General features: G+C 36.8%; 1 protein-coding gene across 3 annotated transcripts in view; it reads left to right on the plus strand.

The window, feature by feature from the left end:
* Window positions 1-268: 268 nt before the first annotated feature.
* SEL1L2 (SEL1L2 adaptor subunit of SYVN1 ubiquitin ligase) overlaps window positions 269-25,453 on the plus strand; it is a 65,155-nt gene continuing 39,970 nt past the window's right edge. For 2 of the 3 annotated variants that reach the window (XM_070421438.1, XM_070421439.1), the window contains exons 1-5: window positions 269-333; window positions 3,340-3,502; window positions 23,439-23,492; window positions 24,159-24,218; window positions 24,309-24,390. In XM_070421438.1, coding sequence (XP_070277539.1) covers window positions 284-333; window positions 3,340-3,502; window positions 23,439-23,492; window positions 24,159-24,218; window positions 24,309-24,390 — 409 coding nt within the window. In that variant the 5' untranslated portion in view covers window positions 269-283. The remainder of the gene's footprint in view (window positions 334-3,339; window positions 3,503-23,438; window positions 23,493-24,158; window positions 24,219-24,308; window positions 24,391-25,453) is intronic. The other variant, XM_070421437.1, reaches the window with a different exon arrangement.

Raw genomic sequence — 25,453 nt, forward strand, 5'->3', positions numbered from 1 at the left:
ACCATCAAAAGCATCTCGCTGTCTCCTCCATCATCCAGACCCCTTCACAAAAGGCAGGACAAGTATACTTTTGTAAGCAGTTTCTACCTTCTGACCAAAAGTAAGGTGATTTTCTTGAAATGCAGAGATTAAAAAATAAGAACAAAAGTCAAGCTAATATGCCAGCACATTATTTTTAAAATATAAAACACAAAAATAATGTTACTTTTCCTTGTTTTTTTCATATATAGTAAAAAAGCGAGCAAAGAAAAATTTCACAGCTGAAGGTGACCAGCTATTTAAGATGGGCATCAAGATTCTCCAGCAGTCTAAAGGGCAAAGACAAAAAGCACAGTAAGTCTTGATCCAGTTACATAAGCCAAGTTAAATTTCCAGGTTAAGAAAAAGAAGAATTCAAAAACTAGTTTCAATGTCATTAACATGTTATTGATATAACAAATAAACATATTTGTTCATAAGTTTTTATTTTTAAGGAATCCTACATATTATCAGCATAAATAAATAGAACCATATGTGAAATTGTGGTTCCTTCACATTAAGTGAAATGCAGAATTAAGGCACTTATCTGAACATTGAGGTAAAAATATTCCCTTTTGACTTTTTATTAGATACTACAGGCCCAGTGCACGAATTTGTGCACCAGTGGGGTCTCTCAGCCTGGCCTACAGGATTGGGCTGAAACAGGCTCTCCACCATCCCCTGAGGGGTCCCAGATTGCAAGATGGCACAGGCCAGGCCAAGGGATCCCACCAGTGCACGATCAGGGCCAGGGAGGGATGCGGGATGTTGGCCAGCCTGGGAGGGACTGCAGGAAGGCTCTGGGGTGTGTCTGGCCCTTCTCGCTCAGTCCCGATCAGCAGGACCCCAGCAGCAAGCTAACCTAGCGGTCAGGACGTCTGCCCCCTGGTGGTCAGTGCGTGTCAGTGCAGCAGTTGAGCTGTCTTAGTATATCATTAGCATATTACGCTTTGATTGGTTGAATGGCCGACCAGAAAACTGGACACTTGGCATATTAGGCTGTTATTATATAGAATTCCAAATAAAATTAAATTTGTTATTTAATTAGTGTAGTTGTTTTAGAATGCTTTATTCTCCTATGTATTTGTTCAGTACTTTCTGGTTTTAAAGCACTTTCGTGTATGTGATCCCATTTTATCACCAGACTTATGAGTTAAGAAGTAAGGGAATTGATCCTCTCATTCAGTCATTCAGCTTCTTTGTATGTATGAGAGGCAAATTGTTAAACAAGTCAGTGCTATTAGAATTTACAGATGTTAAGCAAGCATGTCAGGGAAATACAAATTTGTCTGAAGGAGTCAAGAAGCCTCTGTGACAGCCAGTGTTAGCTGTCATTAAGAATCACTCCACATCAACAAAGAAGGTTGGGAACTATGCTGCTGCCCCACACCAAGTTTCTGATGTACTCTAGAGATGCATTTAGAATCCCCCTCTCCCTGCACCCACCTTAATACCAGATACCTAATTGAACTTTCCTTTTGCCCTTGCTGCCCAGTTTCTCCTTTTGGGAATTGCAGCCCAGATCTTAATCCTATTTAATTTACCAACAACTTTCTCCAGCCCTGGGTCCTGCTTCTAGTATTCCTTATATCACCTTGGACCTTCCTGACAGGGGGACCTAGATACCTACCTCTCCCTCAAAATCAAAGACACATAGAAAGATTGGTTTTGCAACCCATTGCTGCACCCAGGACCAGTGAATGGATATACTGCTGGATCCTGCAGTCCGAGGTTTCTCTGCTCTGATCCATGTCAGTGCCCTTCTAGTCTGAGCATCCCACCAGGCTATGCAGTTGCAGCAGCAAGCCATGTGACAGAGAGCTTTAGGGAGTCTGTATCCTGATGTCAAATCTATCCCTGGATGCCAGACATGTGCATTCATTGACCTTTGAGACCTTCCATCTTACTTGTGTTCTGTTACCCAGGTTCTCAGCTTGCTCTGACAATTTCTTGCTTAACCTCCTGGCTTCTTTTTTATTTTTTCACTGAAGTCTACTCTCTGTTTTGCCATCCGGGACTCTAATGCCTACCTGGATGTCACTATCCCATCCTTTTTTGTCTATTCATTCTGTCCCAGCCTTTACCAAGAGCAGGCTATGTTAGCATCAGCCTGGAAAGGTGGTACATAAAGCTGAGTCTCCTGATCCTTCTAAACTGGTAGCAATGGCAGATATGTGTGTTTGTTCCAGCATTTGAGTCAATGTCACAGGTAAAGGTTAATGCTTTCATGTCTTACCACTACCAGAAAGGAAGTTATAATAGTAAAAATCAATCCCAAAAGTACTCTCTGTCTCTGACACAAGTTTTGACCTTGCAAGTCTCTCCATCACTGCTGTCATACAGATCCGTTACACAGATCCATTACTGCTGTACAGAAGGTGGCTTCTGACCCCTCAGAAAATGCAATGTGAGGCAATCCTATGGCATCTATATTTTCAATCACTAAGCTCTCACACCATTTACCCACTAATTACAGGAGAAAATTACAGTGCCATAAAACTTTAGAACCTATGCAAAAGTGGTGGTGGTGATGATGATGATGATGATGATGATGATGATGATAGCTAAATTTATTGACTACTTACTCTATACCAGGTGCTATACCAATTACTTCCTATGGATTATTTCATTGAATCTTCCCAGCAGCCCTATGAAATAGGTGTTATTATTATCCCTATTCCATAGGCAAGAGAGACACAGGGAAGTTAAATAACTTGCCCAAAGCTCTGAACTAATAAGTGGTAGAGCCAGGATTTGAACTGAGACAGTCAGACTCTAGAGCCCTTATAATCATTAGGTTTTGTTTGGTTATTGTTTTTCCATACAGCCCTGACTTTGATCTGATAAGAATATGTTGTTATAAAAAAATTATTTCAGAATATTAAGGGACTGTTGTTCTCATGATAGTAACTTCCTGGAAGTGACAATCAGTTTTGATTATTTTCAATTTATTTTTATTATATTGTTATATATTTCAGAATTTACTTTATAAAACAAATATTCATAGTGAACTTGGAGTTCACTATTTTAGGACAAGTGCCTCAATTTTTCACTTCACTTGGTATATAAGCTTGGTATATATAATGTATTTTATATATTTCTCCTTTTTATCAGCTTCTCTACTTGTCAAATATATTGAAATTATAATCTTAGACTAATCTAAGGATAAAAGAATCTACTAGTCTAGAGGTGTAATGGACTTTAGCTAAACCATATTGTTAAGAGCAATGACAACTGGGTCCTAGAGAGAAGTACTATGAAAGAGGGAACAGAAAATTTCATTTTTATTATCAAACTTCTAACCTGATATTCTTGAAACAGAGCCTACATATTCTTTGCCAAAGCAGCTGACCTGGGAAACTTGAAAGCTATGGAGAAAATGGCTGATGCTTTCCTATTTGGAAATTTTGGCATGCAAAACATAACAGCAGCTATCCAATTATATGAGCTGTTGGCCAAAGAAGGATCATATAAAGCCCAAAATGTGAGTTTTGGAAAAAATAAATCTCAAATAACTACATCCTGAAATAACTATAACATGTAAGAGGAATTGGGCAATAGTATTCCCACACTACTTCGTGAATCCAGACCTAGGGAAGTTTCTGCAATGCACAGAATAGTGTAGTGTCAGGGCAGAGAACCAGCAGCAGCCATGAGCAAATCCTTACAGTTACATTAGTGACTTTCAGGAATGGAACAGAACTGCTCTCTACTCCACTTTCAATATCCATGTGTGTTCTGAGAAAATTTGAGAACTCTGAATCCCTAACATACATTTTATATGTAAAGTATATTCACCTATACAAAGAAATATAGAACTAAATCTATTACCATGGGATGATATTTTCCTGGTTTTCACGTTTGAAATGCTTTATAAGCTATATATATTTCCTTTTCTACTTAAAAAAAGCATTCCATTTTATTCCAAGAATAACAGGTATTTCATAGAAAATTTGAAAAAAATTCAAAAAAGACCTTCATAAACCAACTACCCTGACTCAACTATTGCATTTTCCCTTGGTTTCTTCCTCTCTGCATCTTCCTTTTTACACCATTCTAATCACAATACAAGTGCATATATCATTTTGTTTCTGGCTACTTAATGCTATAGCAAAATCATATTTTCATGTTTCTAGTCTTTTTAGTGAAAATATTTCTTCCTAATTACAAAAGAGATTCATGCTCATTACAAAAAGAAATCTGAGAATACAGAAAGTATGAAGAAGAAAGTCTAAAAACTTTCCTCCAAGATATTTGTGTGTGTGTGTGTGTGTGTTTTGTTTTTTGACCATCCAGTAAATTTCAGAAACTATGCTTTGGAATCAGAAAAACTTAAGTTTGAATCTATACTGCTACTTGCTTATTGTGTAGCTATGTAAGAAAACCTTTTTTCCTTCTTCTGCATTAGAATTTGACCTTCCGTTCACTCTAGCTCTGTTTCCCTGGTAATTTGATAGGAGTAAAATGTTAACTGTGTTTCTAGGGAGCATTGCTTATGATTGAAATGATCTCTGATTGGAAAGCTTCCTTTGGACTGGGAGGAACCATAATGAACTATAAATACCTGATGGTCATAGTGATTCTTACCCTGGACACTATATCTATGGAGTTGTTACATGGGGCGTGACATTTTTATGTCAGGGTGGCTCCCACACCCACCCAGTGTTAATATAAGCCCCTGGATCTGAGCCATCATCTAAGGGACCAAAGATGGCTACTGGAATATTGTGCAAACTGCAGGGGAGATTTCCACAGACAAGAGGGCCTGGTGCTGCCTTCTGAAACTGTGGTTCCTGTGTGATACCCAACTGAATAGACTGTTGGTAAATGTAGCCTATTGGAGTCTTATGAGTCTTTATGTTTAGTTGAACCATAAATTGGACCAGAAGACTGTGGGGCAACCTCTCTAATTTTTAACTGTAGCTGGGATAATGATAAAACACTGGGAACTATCAGTCTGCTCTCTGTGACTATGAGTCTGTTTCTCTTTTGTTTGTCCATTAGATTCCACATGTAAGTGAAATCATATATTTGTCTTTGTCTGATTGACATTTCACTTCCATAAAATCCTTTAGGTCAATCCATGCTGTTGCAAATGGTAAGATTTCATTTTGTGTGTGGATGAGTCATATTCCATTATATAAATGTAAAGCTTTACAAACTAGTCATGAGGATGTAAAGTATAGTATAGGAAATATAGTCAATAATATTGTAATAACTACATATGATTCCAGGTGGATACTATAAATATCAGGGGGAACATTTGTAAAGTATATGGTTGTCTAACCACTATAGCTATACACCTAAAACTAATACAAAATAATAATGAGTGTAAATTATAATTTTAAAAAAAACTTCATACTGGGTACTGTGTCTGTCTGATTCACTGCTGTATCACTAGCATTTAGCATAGTACCTGGGACAAAAAAATATAAATAATTAATTATAAACTTATATAATTATATACTTAAATAAATAATTATATACTGATATAATTATATATGTATATGTAATTAGTTATATAACAATTAATGATGAATTAATCAATGGAGTTATTGTAGGATTAAAATAATATGTGAAGGTACTTAATTCCATGCCTGAACTTTGTAATCATTCATTATAAAAAAAAGAATATAAATATCATTCCCACTATTATTCTTCTAGAATTTTACCTATAACTATGTAGAATTTATTTTTGAAAATGAGATCTTACTTTAATTGCTGTTTCCTAATCTGCTCTTTATTCACTTAACAATATATCATAGACATCTTCCCATATAAATATATACAGATTAATATCATCATTTTAAATAGCCATATAATTTTAATTAATGTGAGTTGTTGAATACTATTTTTACCCTAGGTAATGTTTTGTAGTTAAATATAAAATAATTATATTTACAAAACAGTAAACAGATTTATAAATGTTATAATGAAATATGAGAGTTATCAAACCTTCTTTCTCCATATTTGGATAATCAAAAATATAAAGTTTCAAGACAGATCAAATTTTATCATCATGTCCACCACTAAAATGATAACCGCCTAGCCTTTCCAGTCAAGATGGTAGCTTAGGTAAATGCAGTACTCAAATCCTCCCACAACTACATCAGAATTAAATTAAACTATAGAACGACCACCATTCAGAGTCTCCTAAAATCTAGCTGAACAGAAGTGCTATAACAAGGATATAAAGAAGAAGCCATATTGAGACTGGTAGGAAGGGTGAGATGCAGAATGGGCTAGTCCCACACCCATGTGTGTTGGATAAAAATTAGGAGGGCTATCTCAAATGCAGTGGTGCCCCCTGAGAATCAAGGGGTCTTAGCCCCCGACCAGGGCCCCAGCTCAGGGTTCAAGTGCTGGGAAGAGAAGTCCTGATAACTTCTGGCTGGTAAAGCCAGCGAACTTTGTGGCTGAATGAGACAGAGGGCTACAGAAGTCCCAGGAAGTTCCTATTAAAGGGCTGACACACAGACTTATTCCAAGTCACTCACTCAGTTTAGCACTGCGCACCAGGGACATACAGGAAAGGAGGAAGTTGTCTAGCTTTGGGGCAAGAGTTGGTGGGAGGCGGGGGAGCTTTCTCCCAGACAGAAATGGGAGCATAGGCCATTGTTTCTTGTCTGGGCTCTCCCCTCACAGAGCCAGCAGGCAGGCACCATATCTGAGTTTCCGTCAACCTGGCTAACACAGTTTGCCCCACGTAGGTGATTCCCTAAGAACCCACCCTACCCAACTTGCAGGCCCAACCCAAGCAATTCAGTGGCTTTTCCATACAAACAACCTATCATGGCTCATGCTACAGACAGCATTCCTAAAATATTTCAAACAAGTGGCATCTGGCCTCAGCATACTGTGTACCTCTTGCTAAGTGGCCCTAGGCACAGCACTAGTGGTAGCTGGCCTTCATTAACAACTTGGCCTCTCCTGGCCCCATCTCCAGATCATTTTGTAGTTCATGCCAGGTGGCCCCAGGGCAGGACTCGTGTGGTAGCTAACCTTGGCCTGCACCTTCTGGGAGGCCCCAGAGCAAGCACACTTAGCAGACAGCTTCAGATCATGTCAAAGCACCACCCTACCTCCTCCACAGGGACACACCACTTGGACAGACTGAGTAGAGCCCCACTGAAGTGGGTCCTGCTCAGTGGAGTCAGTCGCTACACAGCTGATCCTCCTCAGTGATCATAGCCAGCCCTTGTAACTTATCAGCCTGGGGGTAAACCCCTCCCATTGATGTACCAACAGCAATCAAGGCTCAACTACAACAGGAGAGTGTACATATCCCATGCAGGGGGCAAACCAGGACCTACAGGACACCTGGTACACAAGGCCATTCTACCAAACCCAGGAGATGTAGCAGCTCTAACACACAGAAACAAACACAGAGAGGTAGCCAAAATAAGGAAACAAAGAAACATGTCCCAAATGAAAGAACAGAACAAAACTCCAGAAAAAGAACTAAACTAAATGGAGAGAGTTTAAAACACTGGTTATAAGGATGCTTAATAAATTTAAAGAATTAGTAGTTGAACTTAGAAGTTAAAGAGATATAAAAACAGAGATAGAAAACATGAAAGGAACCAGTCAGAAATGAAGAATGTACCAGCTGAGATGAAGAATACATTAGAGGGAATCAGTAGTGGAGAAGATGAAGCAAAAAATCAAAGTAGAGATTTGGAAGATACAGAAGCAGAAAACACCCTCAGAACAACAAAAATAAGCAAGAATTTTTAAAAATGAGAATAGTATTAGGGGCTTCTGAGACAATTTTAAGCATACCAACATTCAAATCATGAGGGTTCCAGAAAGAGAAGAGAGAGAACAAGAAATTGAAAACCTATGTAAAAAGTAATGATGGAAAACTTCCCTAACCTAGTGAAGGAAATAGCCATACATGTTCAGGAAGCTCAGAGATTCCCAAACAAGATAAACCCAAAATGGCCCACCTCAAGACATGTCATAATTTAAATGTCAAAGGTTAAAGACAAAGAGAATCTTAAAAGCAGCAAGAGAAAAGCAGTTAGTTATCTACAAGGGAGTTCCCATAAGATTGTCACATTATTTTCAACAAAAATTTTGAAGGCCAGAAGAGATTAGCAAGAAATATTCAGTGATGAAAAGTAAGGACCTACAACCAAGATTTCCCCACCCAGCAAAGCTATCATTAAGAATCAAAGGACAGATAAAGAGCTTCCCAGACAAGAAAAAGCTATAATAATTCTATAACAATGGTAGATTCCACAAAGTCTTTATTTATTTCAGATTTGAATTATAGATGTGTTTCATAGAGGGACTATAGTTATTAGCACTGTGCTACTACTGAAAAAATATTTTAGTATCAATCTAATAATCACTTTGATAATTCTAGTTTTGCTGTATAAAGCATTTCATCTTGATGTGAATGCTCTTTTTGTAGTAAGAGTATAGACCAGATCTAAGTTGCTTATTAAGGTTGATTCACACTTTTGTTTGGTAGCAATTAGAGCTAAAAGTAATGATTTCAGATGCTTTCCAGCCTTGTACCACAATTAATGGAAACTTGCTTAATATTTTTCTCTTTTAATGATAATGTCTTATGTAACAAGTAAAAGAAGGAATATTTAATTTTTAAATTCTTATTATGGAACCTGAGTAATTTGTTTTGAAATATAATAAAATATTCTCTATGCTTAACTCCTTCCATTCAAATCCCAGGTGCTATAACAGCTCCTTAAAAAGCACTGCACAATGGTTGAGTTCAGAATCCAGTCTTATAAACAAATCTAATTTGCAGAGTTCGACCTTTAAAAGCCACTGAAAGTGTCATTGATGTCATCACTATTATGTAGCTTCTCTTTCAACTCGAAGCATTTTTTTCTGGATTAGGATTTTATCAGTCTATAATCCATCTCATTCATCTCAGCCCTTATCTCAGAAAAAGATCAAGTACCAAAACCTGATTATTGTAAATTGTTAGGAGACAATGCCCAGGTGTAAAGGAATAGGGTAAAACTGACTATAATCAGCATATCTACTACATAAGAGCCCATAACATCTTTTGTCTTCCTCTATTGCCTACCATGCTTTAAGGAATGTAAAAAAAGAAAAGAAAAGGAAAGAAAGAAAGAAAGTTGAACCCTCGAAAATTAATTCAAAATACCCGTTGTTACTTTTCTGCTGAAGAGAGAGGGAGTGTGTCTCTGGAATGGTTCTTTGCAGCCGGTAAAATGATGGTTTTAGTCCTTTCTTTCAAGAGTGAGCTTTATACAGAAGTGAGCTCTTCTCCATAGTCAGAGGATGGAAATTTAACTCCTACACAACTCACTTCACAATTTCATGACCTCACAAATTTCTCAGAAAGATCAGGCCAAAAAGTATGGTAGGCTTTGCACAAAATAATACACTGTTGGTGAAGCATATTTAAAAATACAAGCTCAACTGAGTAACACAGTATCTTAATTTTCTGATAAAAACAATCTGGCATTAGCCATTCAACTTAATAGTTGATGAAATATTTGTTTACCATGGAAGTTTCTACGTAAGTAAACCAGATTCTAAATTAAGCAGAATCAAAAATTGCAAGCATTTCAAGAAAAATAAGAATCTAATATTGACTCCTTAAAATGAGCCAATTAAATCATTTTAAATATAAACTTAGAAGGGTTACAGGAGTGCCAGGATTCCAGATACCTTCCATTACTAATAACAGCCTTTGTGGTTAACTATCCTAACAACGGAGCCTTGGAGACTAAAAAGGAATTGGCTGAATCATAGAATTTTTTTTTCAGTTTATGGATTAAGTAGATCATACAAATTATACTTATAAACCACATGTTAGAGCTATAAGCTTTGGGGGAACTGAACTCTGTAGTCAATTCCCTAGTTTAAAAAGTAGCATAGTTCTTTGTTCTTGCATGATGTTCTCATGAACTAGATGAAAAAATAAAAATGTGGGCTTTGATGAAGGTAGATAGAGTGTAGACTAATGGATCGATGCCAATGTAAAAGCAAGTCTCTGGCAGTCTGCCACAGAATTCTACCTATGACCCTGTGCTCTTCAAATATTTCATCAACAATTGAGTTGGATGGCTAATACCAGACTGTTTTTAATATAAAGCATGGAAAGAAAGGCATATTACCGACGATATGCATAAGAATGTGGAATGAGCTTGTAAAAATGCTGACAGGAATGATAAAGCTCCAAATGAGTAGAACCTTGAAAAGATTAGAAACACCAAAACAGATTTTATAATTATATTCTGACAAAATATAGTGTTATGACTCTATTAAGAAGAGGAGGGAGGAGAAAAAATGAGAAAGTGATAATAGATGACCTGAATAAATATCTATCAGATAGACAATGTGTGAAATATATAAATTAACAGCAAGAAGTAGCAGCTTATCAGGTGTCACAGCAGTGGCAATTATCAGAAGAATGCTAAAATAATTAAAAATTGTTGTTTATGAATAGAATAAGGAGTGACTTAGAAAGGAGTATGGTATTGATGTTTATATTATAAGCCTTCAGAAGTATTAGAATTTTAATTTTTTATATACGTATGCATCCATTAGTTTGATGAAGTTATATAAAATGTTAAATTTATATATTAACTCTACCCTCAATAGAAATTGTGTTTAAAATAAAATAAGGATACTTCTATTAAGAAATAATAGCTTAGAATGTACTTTTCTCAGAAGCACCTAAAGCAAAGTTCAATGAACATCTTTTTGAGGTGAGTTCAAATCTCTTGACCCAATTCAGTTTCATCCCTGGATACTGAAAGAATTTGTAAATGTCACTACCAACTTGTCAAAGACTAACAAGGGCAGGAAAAAAGCCACAAACCCTGGAGGCTGGTTGCCAAATTCGTCCAAATCACACATAGTGTTGGTGAGTTTAATAAAAGACTCCCCATCTGGGGAGAAATCAAGATGGCGGCATAGGTAAACACCGGAGATTGCTGCCGCAAACAACCACTTCGAAAAAACAACTAAAAGACGGAACGGACATCACCCAGAACCACAGGAAGGCTGGCTGAGGAGAGATTCTTCAACTAGAAGGAAAGAGAACAGCATACCGAGGCTCAGAGGAGGCGCAGTGTGGAAAATACAAAGATACGGAGGTGCGCGTGGAGCCAGCTGGTGGCTGAGGGCGCGGTTGTCGTTTTCAATCAGGAAGGAGTCTCAGACTCTGAGCTCCAGATCCGGGCAAGTCTCTAGGGACTCAGACTCAAACGGGAGAAGCAAGATTGTCTGGCATCAGTCGGAACGTGAGGGCAGCTTTCTCTCCGAGGTTTGCAGTGGTTGCTGGGGTTCTGAGAAGCAGAGCCTCTGGGAACGGGACTGAGAGCAGCCATAACTGCTCCCTCCACCCGCCCTGTTGATCCCCTGCAACCCGACCCGCCCAAGCCCTGCGCAGAGCCATTTGCCGGATCGCCTCAGGCAAAGGCTAGATTAGCACCTCCCTAGAGGACAGAAGTTTTCCCACTGCAGACACAGCTGATTCTCACAGCCAGTCGGCCTGGAGGTCAAATCCCTCTAGTATTAACTACAACAATCAAGGCTTAACTAGAACAAGACTGCGCACAAAGACCACAAGGGGGTGCACCAAGAAAGCATAAAAAATTCGGAGACAAAAAAACATGACAGAAATGGAGGATATAGAGCTAAAAAACGCACTTTTGAGGGCTTTCAATAATTTGCTAGAAACTGCCGATAAACTTGATGAGAGCCTCAAGAAATCTAATGAGACCCTCGATGTTGTGATAAAGAACCAACTAGAAATTAAGCATACACTGACTGAAATAAAGAGTATTATACAGACACCCAACAGCAGACCAGAGGAGTGCAAGAATCAAGCCAAAGATTTGAAATGCAAAGAAGCAAAAAACACCCAACCAGAAAAGCAAAATGAAAAAAGAATCCGAAAATACGAAGATAGTGTAAGGAGCCTTTGGGACAGTTTCAAACACACCAACATCAGAATTATAGGGGTACCAGAAGATGAGAGACAGCAAGATAATGAAAACCTATTTGAAGAAATAATGACAGAAAACTTCCCCCACCTGGTGAAAGAAATGGACTTACAGGTCCAAGAAGCGCAGAGAACCCCAAACGAAAGGAATCCAAAGAGGACCACACCAAGACACATCATAATTAAAATACCAAGAGCAAAAGACAAAGAGAGAATCTTAAAAGCAGCAAGAGAAAGAGACTCAATTACCTACAAGGGAATACCCATACGACTGTCAGCTGATTTCTCAACAGAAACTTTGCAGGCCAGAAGGGAATGGCAAGAAATATTCAAAGTGATGAATACCAAGAACCTACAACCAAGATTACTTTATCCAGCAAAACTATCATTCAGAATTGAAGGTCAGATAAAGAGCTTCACAGGTAAGGAAAAGCTAAAGGAGTTCATCACCACTAAACCAGTATTATACGAAATACTGAAAGGTATCCTTTAAGAAGAGGAAGAATGCCAAAACCGGTTTGGCTCAGTGGATGGAGCGTCGGCCTGCGGACTGAGAGGTCCCGGGTTCGATTCCGGTAAAGGGCATGTATCTGAGTTGCGGGCATATCCCCGGTGGGGAATGTGCAGGAGGCGGCTGATCGATGTTTTTCTCTCATCAATGTTTCTGACTCTCTGTCTCTCTCCCTTCCTCTCTGTGGAAAATCAATAAAATATATTTAAAAAAAAAAAAAAACTTTAAGAAGAGGAAGAAGAAGAAAAAGGTAAAGATACAAATTATGAACAACAAACATGCATCTATCAACAAGTGAATCTAAGAATCAAGTGAATAAATAATCTGATGTACAGAATGAACTGGTGATTATAATGAATCAGGGACATAGAAAGGGAATGGACTGACTATTCTTGGCGGGGAAAGGGGAGTGGGAGATGTGGGAAGAGACTGGACAAAAATCGTGCACCTATGGATGAGGACAGTGGGTGGGGAGTGAGGGTGGAGGGTGGGGCAGGAACTGGGAGGAGGGGAGTTATGGGGGGAAAAAAAAGAGGAACAAATGTAATCTGAACAATAAAGATTTAATTAAAAAAAAAAAGACTCCCCATCATATTTTCCTGATGTTTGTTTATGAAAATCCCATAAAATGAAGCTGTACTATTTGTCAAGCAGCATGGGTTCATTAAGAACAATTTGTATTGCCCTGACCGGTTTGGCTCAGTGGATAGAGTGTTGGCCTGCAGACTGAAGGGTCCTGAGTTCGATTCTGGTCAAGGGTATGTACCTTGGTTGCGGGCACATCCCCAGTAGGGGGTGTGCAGGAGGCAGCTGATCGATGTTTCTAACTCTCTATCCGTCTCCCTTCCTCTCTGTAAAGAATCAATAAAATATATATATTTTTAAAAAGAACAATTTGTATTAAGCAAGCTGTTTTACAGGTTGCTAAATTGAGAAAGGGGAAACTTGCAGTAGAGATGATAATTCCATATTTTATCCATTATAAGACACCATTCACTATAAGTTATATACTTTTTAAATGTCATTTATATACTTGTATCATATAAAAGTTGTCAATTAAAGCATAAATCAGTGTTTTCTTATTAGAATTTATGTTTTATTTATTTTTTTCCTTTATTGAATAAGATATTACAAATGTGTCCTTATCCCCCCCAATGTCCCTTCATCCCCCCAATCCTGCCCTCACCCTCACCCCCTGTTGTCCACATCCATCACTTATGCTTATATGCATGCATACAAGTCCTTTGGTTGTTTTATTTCTATTAAAAGTTTTGTTTTAGACATTTTAGACATGGATTTTTATCATAGACCAGTATTTGGTTATATAAAAAAGGTAAATATAAGTTAAATAAATTAAGGTGTTCCAAAATTCTTCTCATTGAGAATCTAATTGAATCAGTTTAAACTTAGAAAACTCAGTTGGTAACTAGCTTTGTCCAACACGATATCATTCTCTGTACCATTAAGAATATCATTAGAGCCCACCCAGTGTGGCTTAGTGGTTGAGCATTGACCTATGAACCAGGAGGCACAGTTCGGATTCCCGGTCAAGGCACATGTCCAGGTTGTGGTCTCAATCCCCAGCAGGAGGCATGCAGGAGGGAGCTGATCAATGATTTTCTCTCATCATTGATGTTTCTATCTCTCTCTCCCTTCATCTATGAAATAAATAAAATACATATATTTTAAGTTTTTTTTAAATATATTTCTTTATTGATTTCAGAGAGGAAGGAAGAGGGAGAAAGAGATAGAAACATCAATGATAAGAATCATTGATTGGCTGCCTCCTGCACGCCCCCTACTGGGGATCGAGCCTGCAACTCAGGCATGTGCCCTTGTCCAGAATCGAACCTGGGACCCTTCAGTCCGCAGGCCGACGCTCTATCCACTGAGCCAAACCGGCTAGGGCTATTTTAAAAGTTTTTAAGAAAAGAATATCTTTAGGGCATGTTCCTCGATTACCTCCAGAATTTCTTCCAAACTACTGACTCATTCTGCACCTGTTAATGCTGACTCCAATTTGACTAAACATACTTATTTTTTCTTCAGTTGAATCACATGTTGCTGGAAGTTCAGTTCCAAGTCAGCAAGAAGTATCTGACAATGTTCAATGTTGAACACCCTAATCATTATATATCATGTTAAACAAATTGGTCACCACAGATTCTCATTAAGAGTTTCCATCTATTCCTTGGGATTTGTCAATTTCTCCTGCCTTGAGTTTCAAGGCTTGGCTTGCAGCCATTCATTTTGGACATAAATTAGTAATAGAAAGTAACACAGTTTCATCCACTTTGGGATATCTTCCCTTTTTTAGGAACTTGTAACTACTTTGTTTTGACAAGGCATGACAGAAATATGGCATCCACAATGTAGTCCAGATTCAGAGAACACACAAGATGGTGATTATAACCCAAAATATATTACATGAGGAAGGCAGAATGGGGAATCTTTGTAGAAGAGAACAATTGAGGTACCAGACAGCTGCCCTCAAGTGTCTAAAAGGCAGAGAGTGTTGCAAAAAAGGAAGTGATTTGTAGATCACCAAATTACTATACAGTTTAAGGCAACTAAGTATTAAGGCAACAACTACTATATAGAGATTAATTTTGCTTAAGTATCTATTAACTTAATGAGCTTCCCACCAACAGAGATGTCCACTTGTATCAGTTGGGATTTTCTGAGTTGCAAGTACAGAGAATACAACCTAACTGGCTTAAGCAAAAGTGGGATTTATTGGCTCATGTAATTGTGAAGTCCAAGTTGTAGCTGCCTTTATAACCTGGATCAAGAGGAAAGAATGAAGATATGAGGACATACTTTCTTGAGCTCTTTGCTTTCTTTTTTTCTATTATGGCTTTATTTTGAGCCAGCTCACCCCATGTGGAAGCAAAGATGGCCAACAACAGCTGTATATATCCTTCTCCCTTATATCTGAAAGTCTCTGTGAGAGAAGCCAGCTTCTTTCCCAATTATTTCATCAAAAGCACTGGGTTAGATCACAAGCCAACCCTGAGTCAATCATTGCATCCAGGGACCTAGAGGGTAGTATGCTAACTAAAATGAGTCAGTCAAAGAAAGATGAATACCATATAATTTCACTTATATGTGGAATCTAAAGAACAAATGAAACAGAAACAAACTCATAGATAGAGAACAGACTGGTGATTGCTGGAAGGGAGTGGAGGGAGTTGGGAGACTGGGTGAAAAGTTGAAGGGATTGATAAGTACAGATTGGTAGTTAAAAAGTAGTCCTCAGGATGTAAAGTACAGCATAGGAAATATAGTCAATAATTCTGAAATAACTATGTATGATATCATGTCTAACTACTATGCTGTATACTGAAAGTAAAGCAAAACTGTAATTGAAAAAATAAAAATATATTGAAAAAAGTATATTTGATTGGTTGATCCAATATCAGGTGACCTCCCCTGGATTCAGAAAAGAGTGAGAAGCCCATTAGTTCATTGAACCAAATGAACAGAGAATTGAAGCTGGTTTCACAAAGAGAATCCAGGAAGACAAGAAAGTATACACTGACTACATCTACATGTAAAATACAAACAAAATTAAAAAGTTAAAATTGAAAAAGTATTTTCAAAAAATAATCACACAAGGAAAAATGTTTATACACACACACACACACACACACACACACACACACACACTCTAGAGGCCCAGTGCATGAAATTTGTACACAGGTAGGGTCTCTAGGCCTGGCCAGCAATCAGGGCCAATCTGTGGGGCAACCGGTGGGACAATCAGGACCCCCGCTCACAGTGCATGTCTAACTCCCGATCTGTCGAACTCCTGCTCATGGGGACAATTTGCATATTAGCCTTTTATTATATAAGATTTTTATTGATTTCAGAGAGGAAGGGAGAGGAAAAGAGAGAGAGATAGAAACATCAGTGGTGAGAGAGAGAATCATTGATTGGCTGCCTCTTGCATGCCCCACAATGGGGATCAAGCCTGCAACCCAGGCATGTGCCCTGACCAGGAATCAAACCTTGACCTTCTGGTTCACAGGTCAAAGCCCAACCACTGAGCCATGCCAGCCAGATGTTAATTTATTTTTTAAAATATAAACGATACTACATTCTTTAACTAGAAGCAATAAAACTAAAAATTAATGACAAAAAGATAGTTTAAAATTTAGCTTCTTATACATTCTAAGTCTCCTAGTTTTAAGCAAATAGAGATAAAAGAGAAACTGAAATGACATATTAAAACTCAACAATGATAATAACACTACATATAAAAGTTATGGAATACAAGCTAAAGCAGTGGTCAGCAAACTGTGGCTCGCGAGCCACATGCAGCTCTTTGGCCCCTTGAGTGTGGCCACGAAGTTTCAATCGCACTGTACGTGCGCGCCCGCACGTGGTATTTTGTGGAAGAGCCACACTCAAGGAGCCACAGTTTGCCGACCACTGAGCTAAAACCATATGCAGAGAAAAATATACAGCTTTAAATGTTTTAATAAACAAGAAACACAAGCTTATATCTCAAAAAGCTAAAAGAAAAAACAGCAAAATAACAGTACAAAGGAAAACAGTATTTTAATAACTTTTTCAGGTAATTGTATATATTCTTCTTTAGTTCCTCACCAAATCTCAACATTGATTGATAACTTTTTAAAGATCAGCTGCAATGTGGAATCTGAAATCCTATCAATGAACTTTTCCTACTTCTTACATTTAAATTGACTGGTCTATCTTGCATTTTGAATGGAAATTTTTTACTCATATATGATTTCATAACATCATACAGTGATCATTTAAAAAATATTGGTTCTCTAAGTTATGCAAATCTTTCAATTTGACAAATTTCATTATATGGTATCAAAAAATCATGTATGCTAATATTGCCATTGATATCATCAAAAGTCTTTAATGGAGTATCAAGCTCATAGTATCAGATACAAGTTTTCCAAATTTCAGTTTTTTTTCTTACAAGCTTGTTTTGTTTTTTTGTGGTTTTTTTTTTTGTTTTTTTTTGGTTTTTTTGTGTGTTTTTTTTTAATATATTTTATTGATTTTTTACAGAGAGGAAGGGAGAGAGATAGAGAGTTAGAAACATCGATGAGAGAGGAACATCGACCAGCTGCCTCCTGCACATCTCCTACTGGGGATGTGCCCACAACCCAGGTACATGCCCTTGACCGGAATCGAACCTGGGACCTTTCAGTCCACAGGCCGACGCTCTATCCACTGAGCCAAACCGGTTTCGGCACAAGCTTGTTTTGTTGAAGTGACCAGCTTGCTTCATTCATTTCTAGGAAAATGTCTGCCAATCTAAATGAACATAATCAGTTCATTGTTCCTTCAAGTAAAGATGGTGTTCCATGAAAAAAGTGGCTAGTTCAGTTTGCAACTCAAACAAGCATTTCAAGAATTTCTTTTAAATACTCAGCATATTTTACTATCAGAAGTGCTTTATGCCTACTTCATATCTGCTCATGTAGAATATTAAAAAGACATGTATTTCAGAGTTGAGATAATAAAAATAATACTCTTACTGCCTTATCACAAACATTCTAAAATGAAACTAGCATATTTTCCTGTGAGTGTAATGTATGAAAAATAATAATATAAATGGAGATTTGGGGCACTTCCTTGATTCATGCTAACATGCTACCAGTTTTACTTACCATTGCTCTTCAACATTAGTGCTAATGTCACCATGAGGAGAAACACAAATACTATCTTTGAAGTATAAAAATAGTTTTGACCTTGAAGACCTGCTGAAAGGACTTGATGTTCCAAGTCATTACAAACTATACTTTGATAACTACAGAGTTAGGATATAGGTTTAGTTGAGTATAACTGAGACCCAAAATAAAATGACTAACACAAAACATAATTGTATTTTCCCTGCAGTTCAATTTGAGTGGAGAAGGTGGCTCTGCTCAGTAGTAAAGTCATCAGGAACTCAGACTCCTATTTGGTGACTTTGCCATCTTTAGGATAGGCTCTTTTTTGCACTGTCCAAGTTGGCTCACCATCATGTCAGCATTCTAGCTAATAGGAAGAGGAAGAGGAGAAAGGGAAGGCACACCTTTACAAACATGATGTGGAAGTTGTTTACATCAGTGTCACTCGTGTCTATTGGTAATAACCACATGGGCACATCTGACTGCTAACTACGGAGCCTAAGGAACACGATAAGTTAAATCATGGCATTCTACTTCAAAGATCTAGAATGAACTCTCCAAAAATTCATCTGGAATAAAAAAAGACCCCGAATAGCTGCAGTGATCCTGAGAAAGAACAAAGTAGGTGGGATCTCAATGCCAGATATCAAGCTGTATTACAAAGCCACTGTTCTCAAAACTGCCTGGTACTGGCACAAGAACAGACATATAGATCAGTGGAATAGAATCGAGAGTCCAGAAATTAGCCCGAACCAATATGCTCAATTAATATTTGACAAAGGAGGCATGAACATATAATGGAGCCAAGATAGTCTCTTCAATAAATGGTGTTGGGAAAATTGGACAGATATATGCAAGAAAATGAAACTAGACCACCAACTTACACCATACACAAGAATAAACTCAAAATGGATAAAGGACTTAAATGTACGACAGGAAACCATAAAAATTCTAGAAGAATACAAAGGCAACAAAATCTCAGACATATGCCAAAGCAATTTCTTCACTGATACAGCTCCTAGGGCAGTTGAAACTAAAGAGAAAATGAACAAATGGGACTACATCAAAATAAAAAGCTTCTGCACAGCAAAAGAAACCATCAACAAAACAACAAGAAAACCCACTGCATGGGAAAACATATTTGCCAACGTCATATCTGATAAGGGCCTAATCTCCAAAATTTATAGGGAACTCATACAACTTAACAAAAAGAAGATAAACAATCCAATCAAAAAATGGGCAAAGGATCTAAATAGACACCTTTCAAAAGAGGACATTCAGAAAGCTAAGAGACATATGAAAACATGCTCAATCATCCGAGAAATGCAAATCAATACAACAATGAGGTACCATCTCACACCTGTCAGAATGGCTATCATCAACAAATCAACAAACGACAAGTGCTGGAGAGGATGTGGAGAAAAAGGAACACTTGTGCACTGCTGGTGGGAATGCAGACTGGTGCAGCCACTATGGAAGGCAGTATGGAGGTTCCTCAAAAAATTGGAAATGGAACTCCCATTTGACCCAGTGATCCCACTTCTAGGAATATATCCCAAGAAACCAGAAACACCAATCAGAAAGGATATGTGCACCCATATGTTCATAGCACAATTCACCATAGCTAAGATCTGGAAACAGCCTAAGTGCCCATCAGTAGATGAATGGATTAGAAAACTGTGGTACATCTACACGATGGAATACTATGCTGCTGTAAAAAAGAAGGAACTCTTACCATTTGCAACAGCATGGATGGAACTGGAGAGCATTATGCTAAGTGAAACAAGCCAGTCAATGAAGGAAAAATACCACATGATCTCACTCATTCATGGATAATAAAGACCATTACAAACTTTTGAACAATAATAGATACAGAGGCAGAGCTGCCTCAAACTGATTGTCAAACTGCAGTGGGAAGGTTGGGGGGCAGGAGGAAGGGGGGTAAGAGATCACCCGAAGGACTTGTATGCATGCATATAAGCATAACTAATGGACATAAGACACTGGGGGGTAAGGGAGGGCAGGGGATTGTCAAGGGCGGGGGAAAAAAGAAGGACACATATGTAATACCCTTTGTAATACTTTTAGCAAAAAATAAAAATTAAAAAAAAAAAGTTAAATCATGGCATTGCTATTTATTTGACCTACGACACCATCAAATTCTTATGGTTCAACCTTAGTGTTTTGATTGCCACATCCTCAGCTGTAAATCAAGAGTTCTTTTACTGTAGAACAGTGGTTCTCAACCTTCCTAATGCCGCGACCCTTTAATACAGTTCTTCATGTTGTGGTGACACCCAACCATAAAATTATTTTCATTGCTACTTCATAACTGTAATTTTGCTACTGTTATGAATCGTAATGTAAATATCTCATATGCAGGATGTATTTTCATTATTACAAATTGAACATAATTAAAGCATAGTGATTTATCACAAAAACAATATGTAATTATATATGTGTTTTCCAATGGTCTTAGGCGATGCCTGTGAAAGGGTCATTTGACCCCCAAAGGGGTCTCGACCCACAGGTTGAGAACCGCTGCTCTAGAAGGAGGGGGAATCCTCAGGTACAACCAACAACCCCTGCCACAGTTTTTTCAGTAAGAGGAATTTATTTAATTTTATTTTTAAGAGTTTACTCTTGGTGTAGTGCATTCTATGGGTTTGGACAAATATATATATTTTTTTGTCCACATTTATGGTGTCATGTATTCACTACCCTTCAAAATCCTCTGTACTTCGCCTATTCATTCCTCCCTTTCCACCCTCCGTAAACCACTGGTCTTCCTACTGTCTGCAGTTTGCCTTTTCCAGAATGTCATATAGTTTAGAATCATGGAGAATGTAGTGTTTTCAGATTGTCTTCTTTCACTTAGTAATATTCATTTATGTTTCCTCCATATCTTTTCATGGCTCAATAGCTCATTTCTTGTTAACACTGAATAATATTCTATTATAGAGATATATCAGTTTACATATTCAGCTACTGAAGGATAGCTTGATTGATTCCAAGTTTTGGCAATTGTGAATAAAGCTGCCATGAACATCTGTGTGCAAGTTTTTGTGTGAACATAAGTTTTTTTCTCATGTGGGTAAATTCTAAGGAGTGTGATTAATGGATCATATGGTAAGAATATGTTTAGTTTTATTATTGCTTATGTTTAGTTTTGTAAGAAACTTCCAAACTGTCTTCCAAAGTGACTATACTTTTTACATTCTTACCAGTAATGAATGAGAGTTCCTGTTACTCCACATCCTCACTAACATTTAATGTTATCAGTGCTTTGGATTTGGGTCATTTAATTTCATTTCATTTTTTAAAAAGCATTTTTGTCCACTTCTCATTCCATTGTCTCCCTCCAATGACTAATCAAGCTAAAATGCTGATCTTAGCACCTACTGTGCAAGTAAGCATTATTTTCATCCCAATACACAACAGTGGGTTAGTAAATACACAATCTGAGAAGGTAACATGAAGACATGTTACATTCAGTTTTACTGATGTGAAATACAGAACAAATGGCATGTGTAGATTCCAGAAAAGTCACTCTGAGGATTTATTATTGACATTTGTTTTGTTCTGTAAGAAAAACTTGAGAAATCTTATTTTTAAAACTTTAAAACTTCTATATAGTGGTGTAATCATTATTGAAAGGCAAGCAGTAAACTAAGATGTAATATTCACCAAAATATATAACAGACAAATGACTAATAAATATAGTTTATATGAAGTTCCTACACAACAATAAGAAGAGATACATAAACCTAGTAGTAACAGTCAAAGGATATGAACATGCAAATGACAGAAGAAATTAAATGGCTAGTAAATAAGAAAAGATACTCAATCTTATCAGAAATTTGGGAAACCCTAATTTAAATAAGATTTTTTTTATACATTAGATTGGCAAAACTGAAAAATTGAAGATCATTGATATCCAGTGTTGGTGAGATTATGAAGGAATGGGTAATTCACATACTTTTGGTAAGAGAGTAAATTTGTATAACACTTTGGTAGGCAATTTGGCAGTACCTATTAACATTTTCACTGCAGAAGCACTTTGACTCAGCAATTCCATTTCCAGTTATTTGTTCTAACAAATATATACCTAGCCCGGCCAGTGTTGCTCAGTGGTTGAGTGTCAACCTATGGACCAACCAGGATGTCACGGTTCAATTCCCAGTCAGGGCACATGTCCAGGTTGTGGGCTCAATCCCCAGTGTGGGGTCTGCAGGAGGCAGCCGATCATTGATTCTCTCTCTCTCTCTCTCTCTCTCTCTCTCTCTCTCCCCCTCCCCCCCATCCCTTCCTCTCTGAAATCAATAAAAAATATATTATATATATATATATATATATATATATATATATATATATGAAAGTACAAGAATTGCAATGTTTTTTGTAAGAGCTGAAAATTTTAAATACCCTAAATGGCTAACAGTAGAGAAATGGCTATGTTATGAAGTTATAGCATGTCTACCTGTAAGTATTGGCAGGAGGAAATCTCCAAAATGTATAAAAAATTAAAAATATATATTTATTTTATGAAAGTTTGGTGACACTTGGAATACATACACTAAAATGTATCCACAATGTTTAAGAATAGTAAACAAATTGGGAGTATAATAATGAGGGGAGACTTGCTCCATGAAGTATCAAGACATACTTTAAGCTGCATTAATCAACATAATTGCAAACCATATTTTGTTTATCCATTCATCCTCTGATTATGGACATTTGGGTTGCTTACAACTTTAGCTATTGTGAATAATGCTGCTATAAACATGGGTATACAAATATTTCTTTGAGATCCTGTTTTCAATTCTTTTGGATATATACCCAAAAATGGAATTGCAGAATCATATTGTAATTCTGTTTAACTTTTTGAGGAATCATCATGTTGTTTTCCCCAGTGGCTGCACAGTTACATTCCCACGAATGGTACACAAGGGTTCTTGTCTCTTCATATCCTTGTTAACACTTCCTATTTCCTAGTTTTGCTTGTTTGTTTGTCTTGATAGTAGCCATTCTAATGGATATGATGATATCTGATTATATTTTTTATTTGTATTTCCCTAATGGTTAGTGATGTTCAGTATCTTTTTATGTGCTTATTGGATATATATATATATATATACACACACACACACACACACACACACACTTTGTTATGGTATAAGAAGTAAGTTAACAATACTAATTACTATGAAGTAGATACTTAAAATATCCCTTACCAATATAGATAAGAATAATTGTGAAATAAATGTATTTATTGACTTTTTCTTTTGAGCTTTAGGCATTGGGGTTTTTGTCTTCTTATGGAATAGGAATGGAATATAATCAAGCCAAGGTAAGATCATTCTATTTTTTTCTGAAACAAAACTGATTTTTTTTTAAAGGGACATTAACATTGAATAGAGTCTATTCTTTAGTCAGGGGTGGGAACATCTGGCCCGCAAGCTGTAGAAGGCTGGCAAAATCATTTAACCTGGCCCTGCCAATGCATTAGGGTGAGTTAATTAAAGGATTGACCAAAGATAGCAGGCTGATTTTTAAGTTGATATTTTTGTATGGTGTGCAAACAATGTTATAAACATCCCAATGGCCCTTGGCAGAAAAAAGGTTCCCCACCCCTGCTTTAGATAAAAGGGCTCACTCTAGTACAGTGATTAAAAGCACCAGCTCAATAGTCAGAGAAGTTTAGGATTAAAATGCCATAACTTTTTTAATGTTCCGTATTTCAGTTTCTTCATTAAAGATAGATAATATCTACTTCATAGGGATTTGTGATGAGTAAATACAATCTCATGTACAATGCCCTTTTCACAGACTGCAGAGATCACTAATACTCCCTCCCTCCCTCAAAAAAAAAAAGTACCAACTGTCTTTACAGAGGAAGAGAATGAAATTTGGAATTTATTTCGGGTTCATTTCTGTGCTAAGAATAAGAAAAGCAATGATTAGTTTGAGTTTCAAAATTTAGATTATATATATATGCTCATTTATTTTTAACTAGGCACTGATATATTACACTTTTGGGAGTGCTGGAGGAAGCATGATGTCCCAGATGATAATGGTTTGTAAATTAAATATTCTTGGACCCAGATAGTTATGTTATAAATACAGCATTGTCAGAATACTAAAAATATATATGCCTGTGTTTTAGGGATACAGATATTTGTCAGGAATCAATGTTCTACAGAATTGTGAAGTTGCCCTATATCATTACAAGAAAGTGGCAGATTATAGTGAGTAATCCACATAGTTTATTTTAAGATAAACAGACTTGCCAAGCATTTAAAAAATAAATCAATGCCAATTGACATATTTGTGAAAGTATCAAAAGACTGTGCTTTTAACATCTGTTATAATACAATTCTTTTAAGGCAATGTAGAGTTTTCTGATTTCTTAATAGTTACTTTCCAAGTTTTAAATTATTGTGCTCATCTTTCATTTTTGTTAGTGCATGACCCCAAACAATTCTGTTTTACTTGTTCTTGTGATCTTTCCTTCTATTGAAAATTTGAATGTAGCATCAATAAATATTAAGATTTATAATATGGCATGACTTGTTTAAAATTCCAGGATAAATGGATGTAAGGTTCACACATTGGCGATCTCTATTACTGCACTTGAGAACAATTCAAGTAATCATTATTCTATTACCATACCTTTTGTCTACAAAAAAAAATAGAGCATGAGATTAATTTATGTTCCTAGAATAATTTTCAAAGCTATATGTCACATTTCATCATGCAACATTATTGAATCAGACTACATAATAGAATTTTAAATAAAAGTCTGCCAAGAAGTGAATAAGGTAAAGTCCATTTGACTAATTTCTATAATCACAACAACATCTAAATACACATTTTTGGCATTATTGGGATCTAAGAAAAAAAAGGAAAACAACTGATTTTGAATTTAAGATGCTATATAAAACAAGATCATTTCATATGTTTAATGAAACTAGAATCACTATATATATAGTTCAAACTGCATGCTTTGTTGGGTTTATTCAAGCATAGTTATCTTTATATTTATTTTCAGATTATCCATAGGAAGTAAGGAGCAGTTATCGCTCTTATATTATAGTTTCAGTCTCTGAAAAAGATAGTGGTGGAAGGGATCAGTTGCTTGTTCCTCAAATCCAAAAAAAGCTGTCTTTTTTTCTTTTCTTTTTTTGTTTTACGTTTCACTCTGTCTACCAGAGTGGTTACGTTATTAGTCATACAATAACTCTCTTTTGTTTAAGGTGAGACAGGTTTTTGTTGTTGTTTATAATATGATTTTTATTGACTTCAGAGAGA

The sequence above is a fragment of the Myotis yumanensis genome, unplaced genomic scaffold (genome assembly GCF_028538775.1).
Source record: "Myotis yumanensis isolate MYYU_CA2020_CCGP unplaced genomic scaffold, mMyoYum1.0.hap1 SCAF_7, whole genome shotgun sequence".
Classification (NCBI taxonomy): Eukaryota; Metazoa; Chordata; class Mammalia; order Chiroptera; family Vespertilionidae; genus Myotis; species Myotis yumanensis.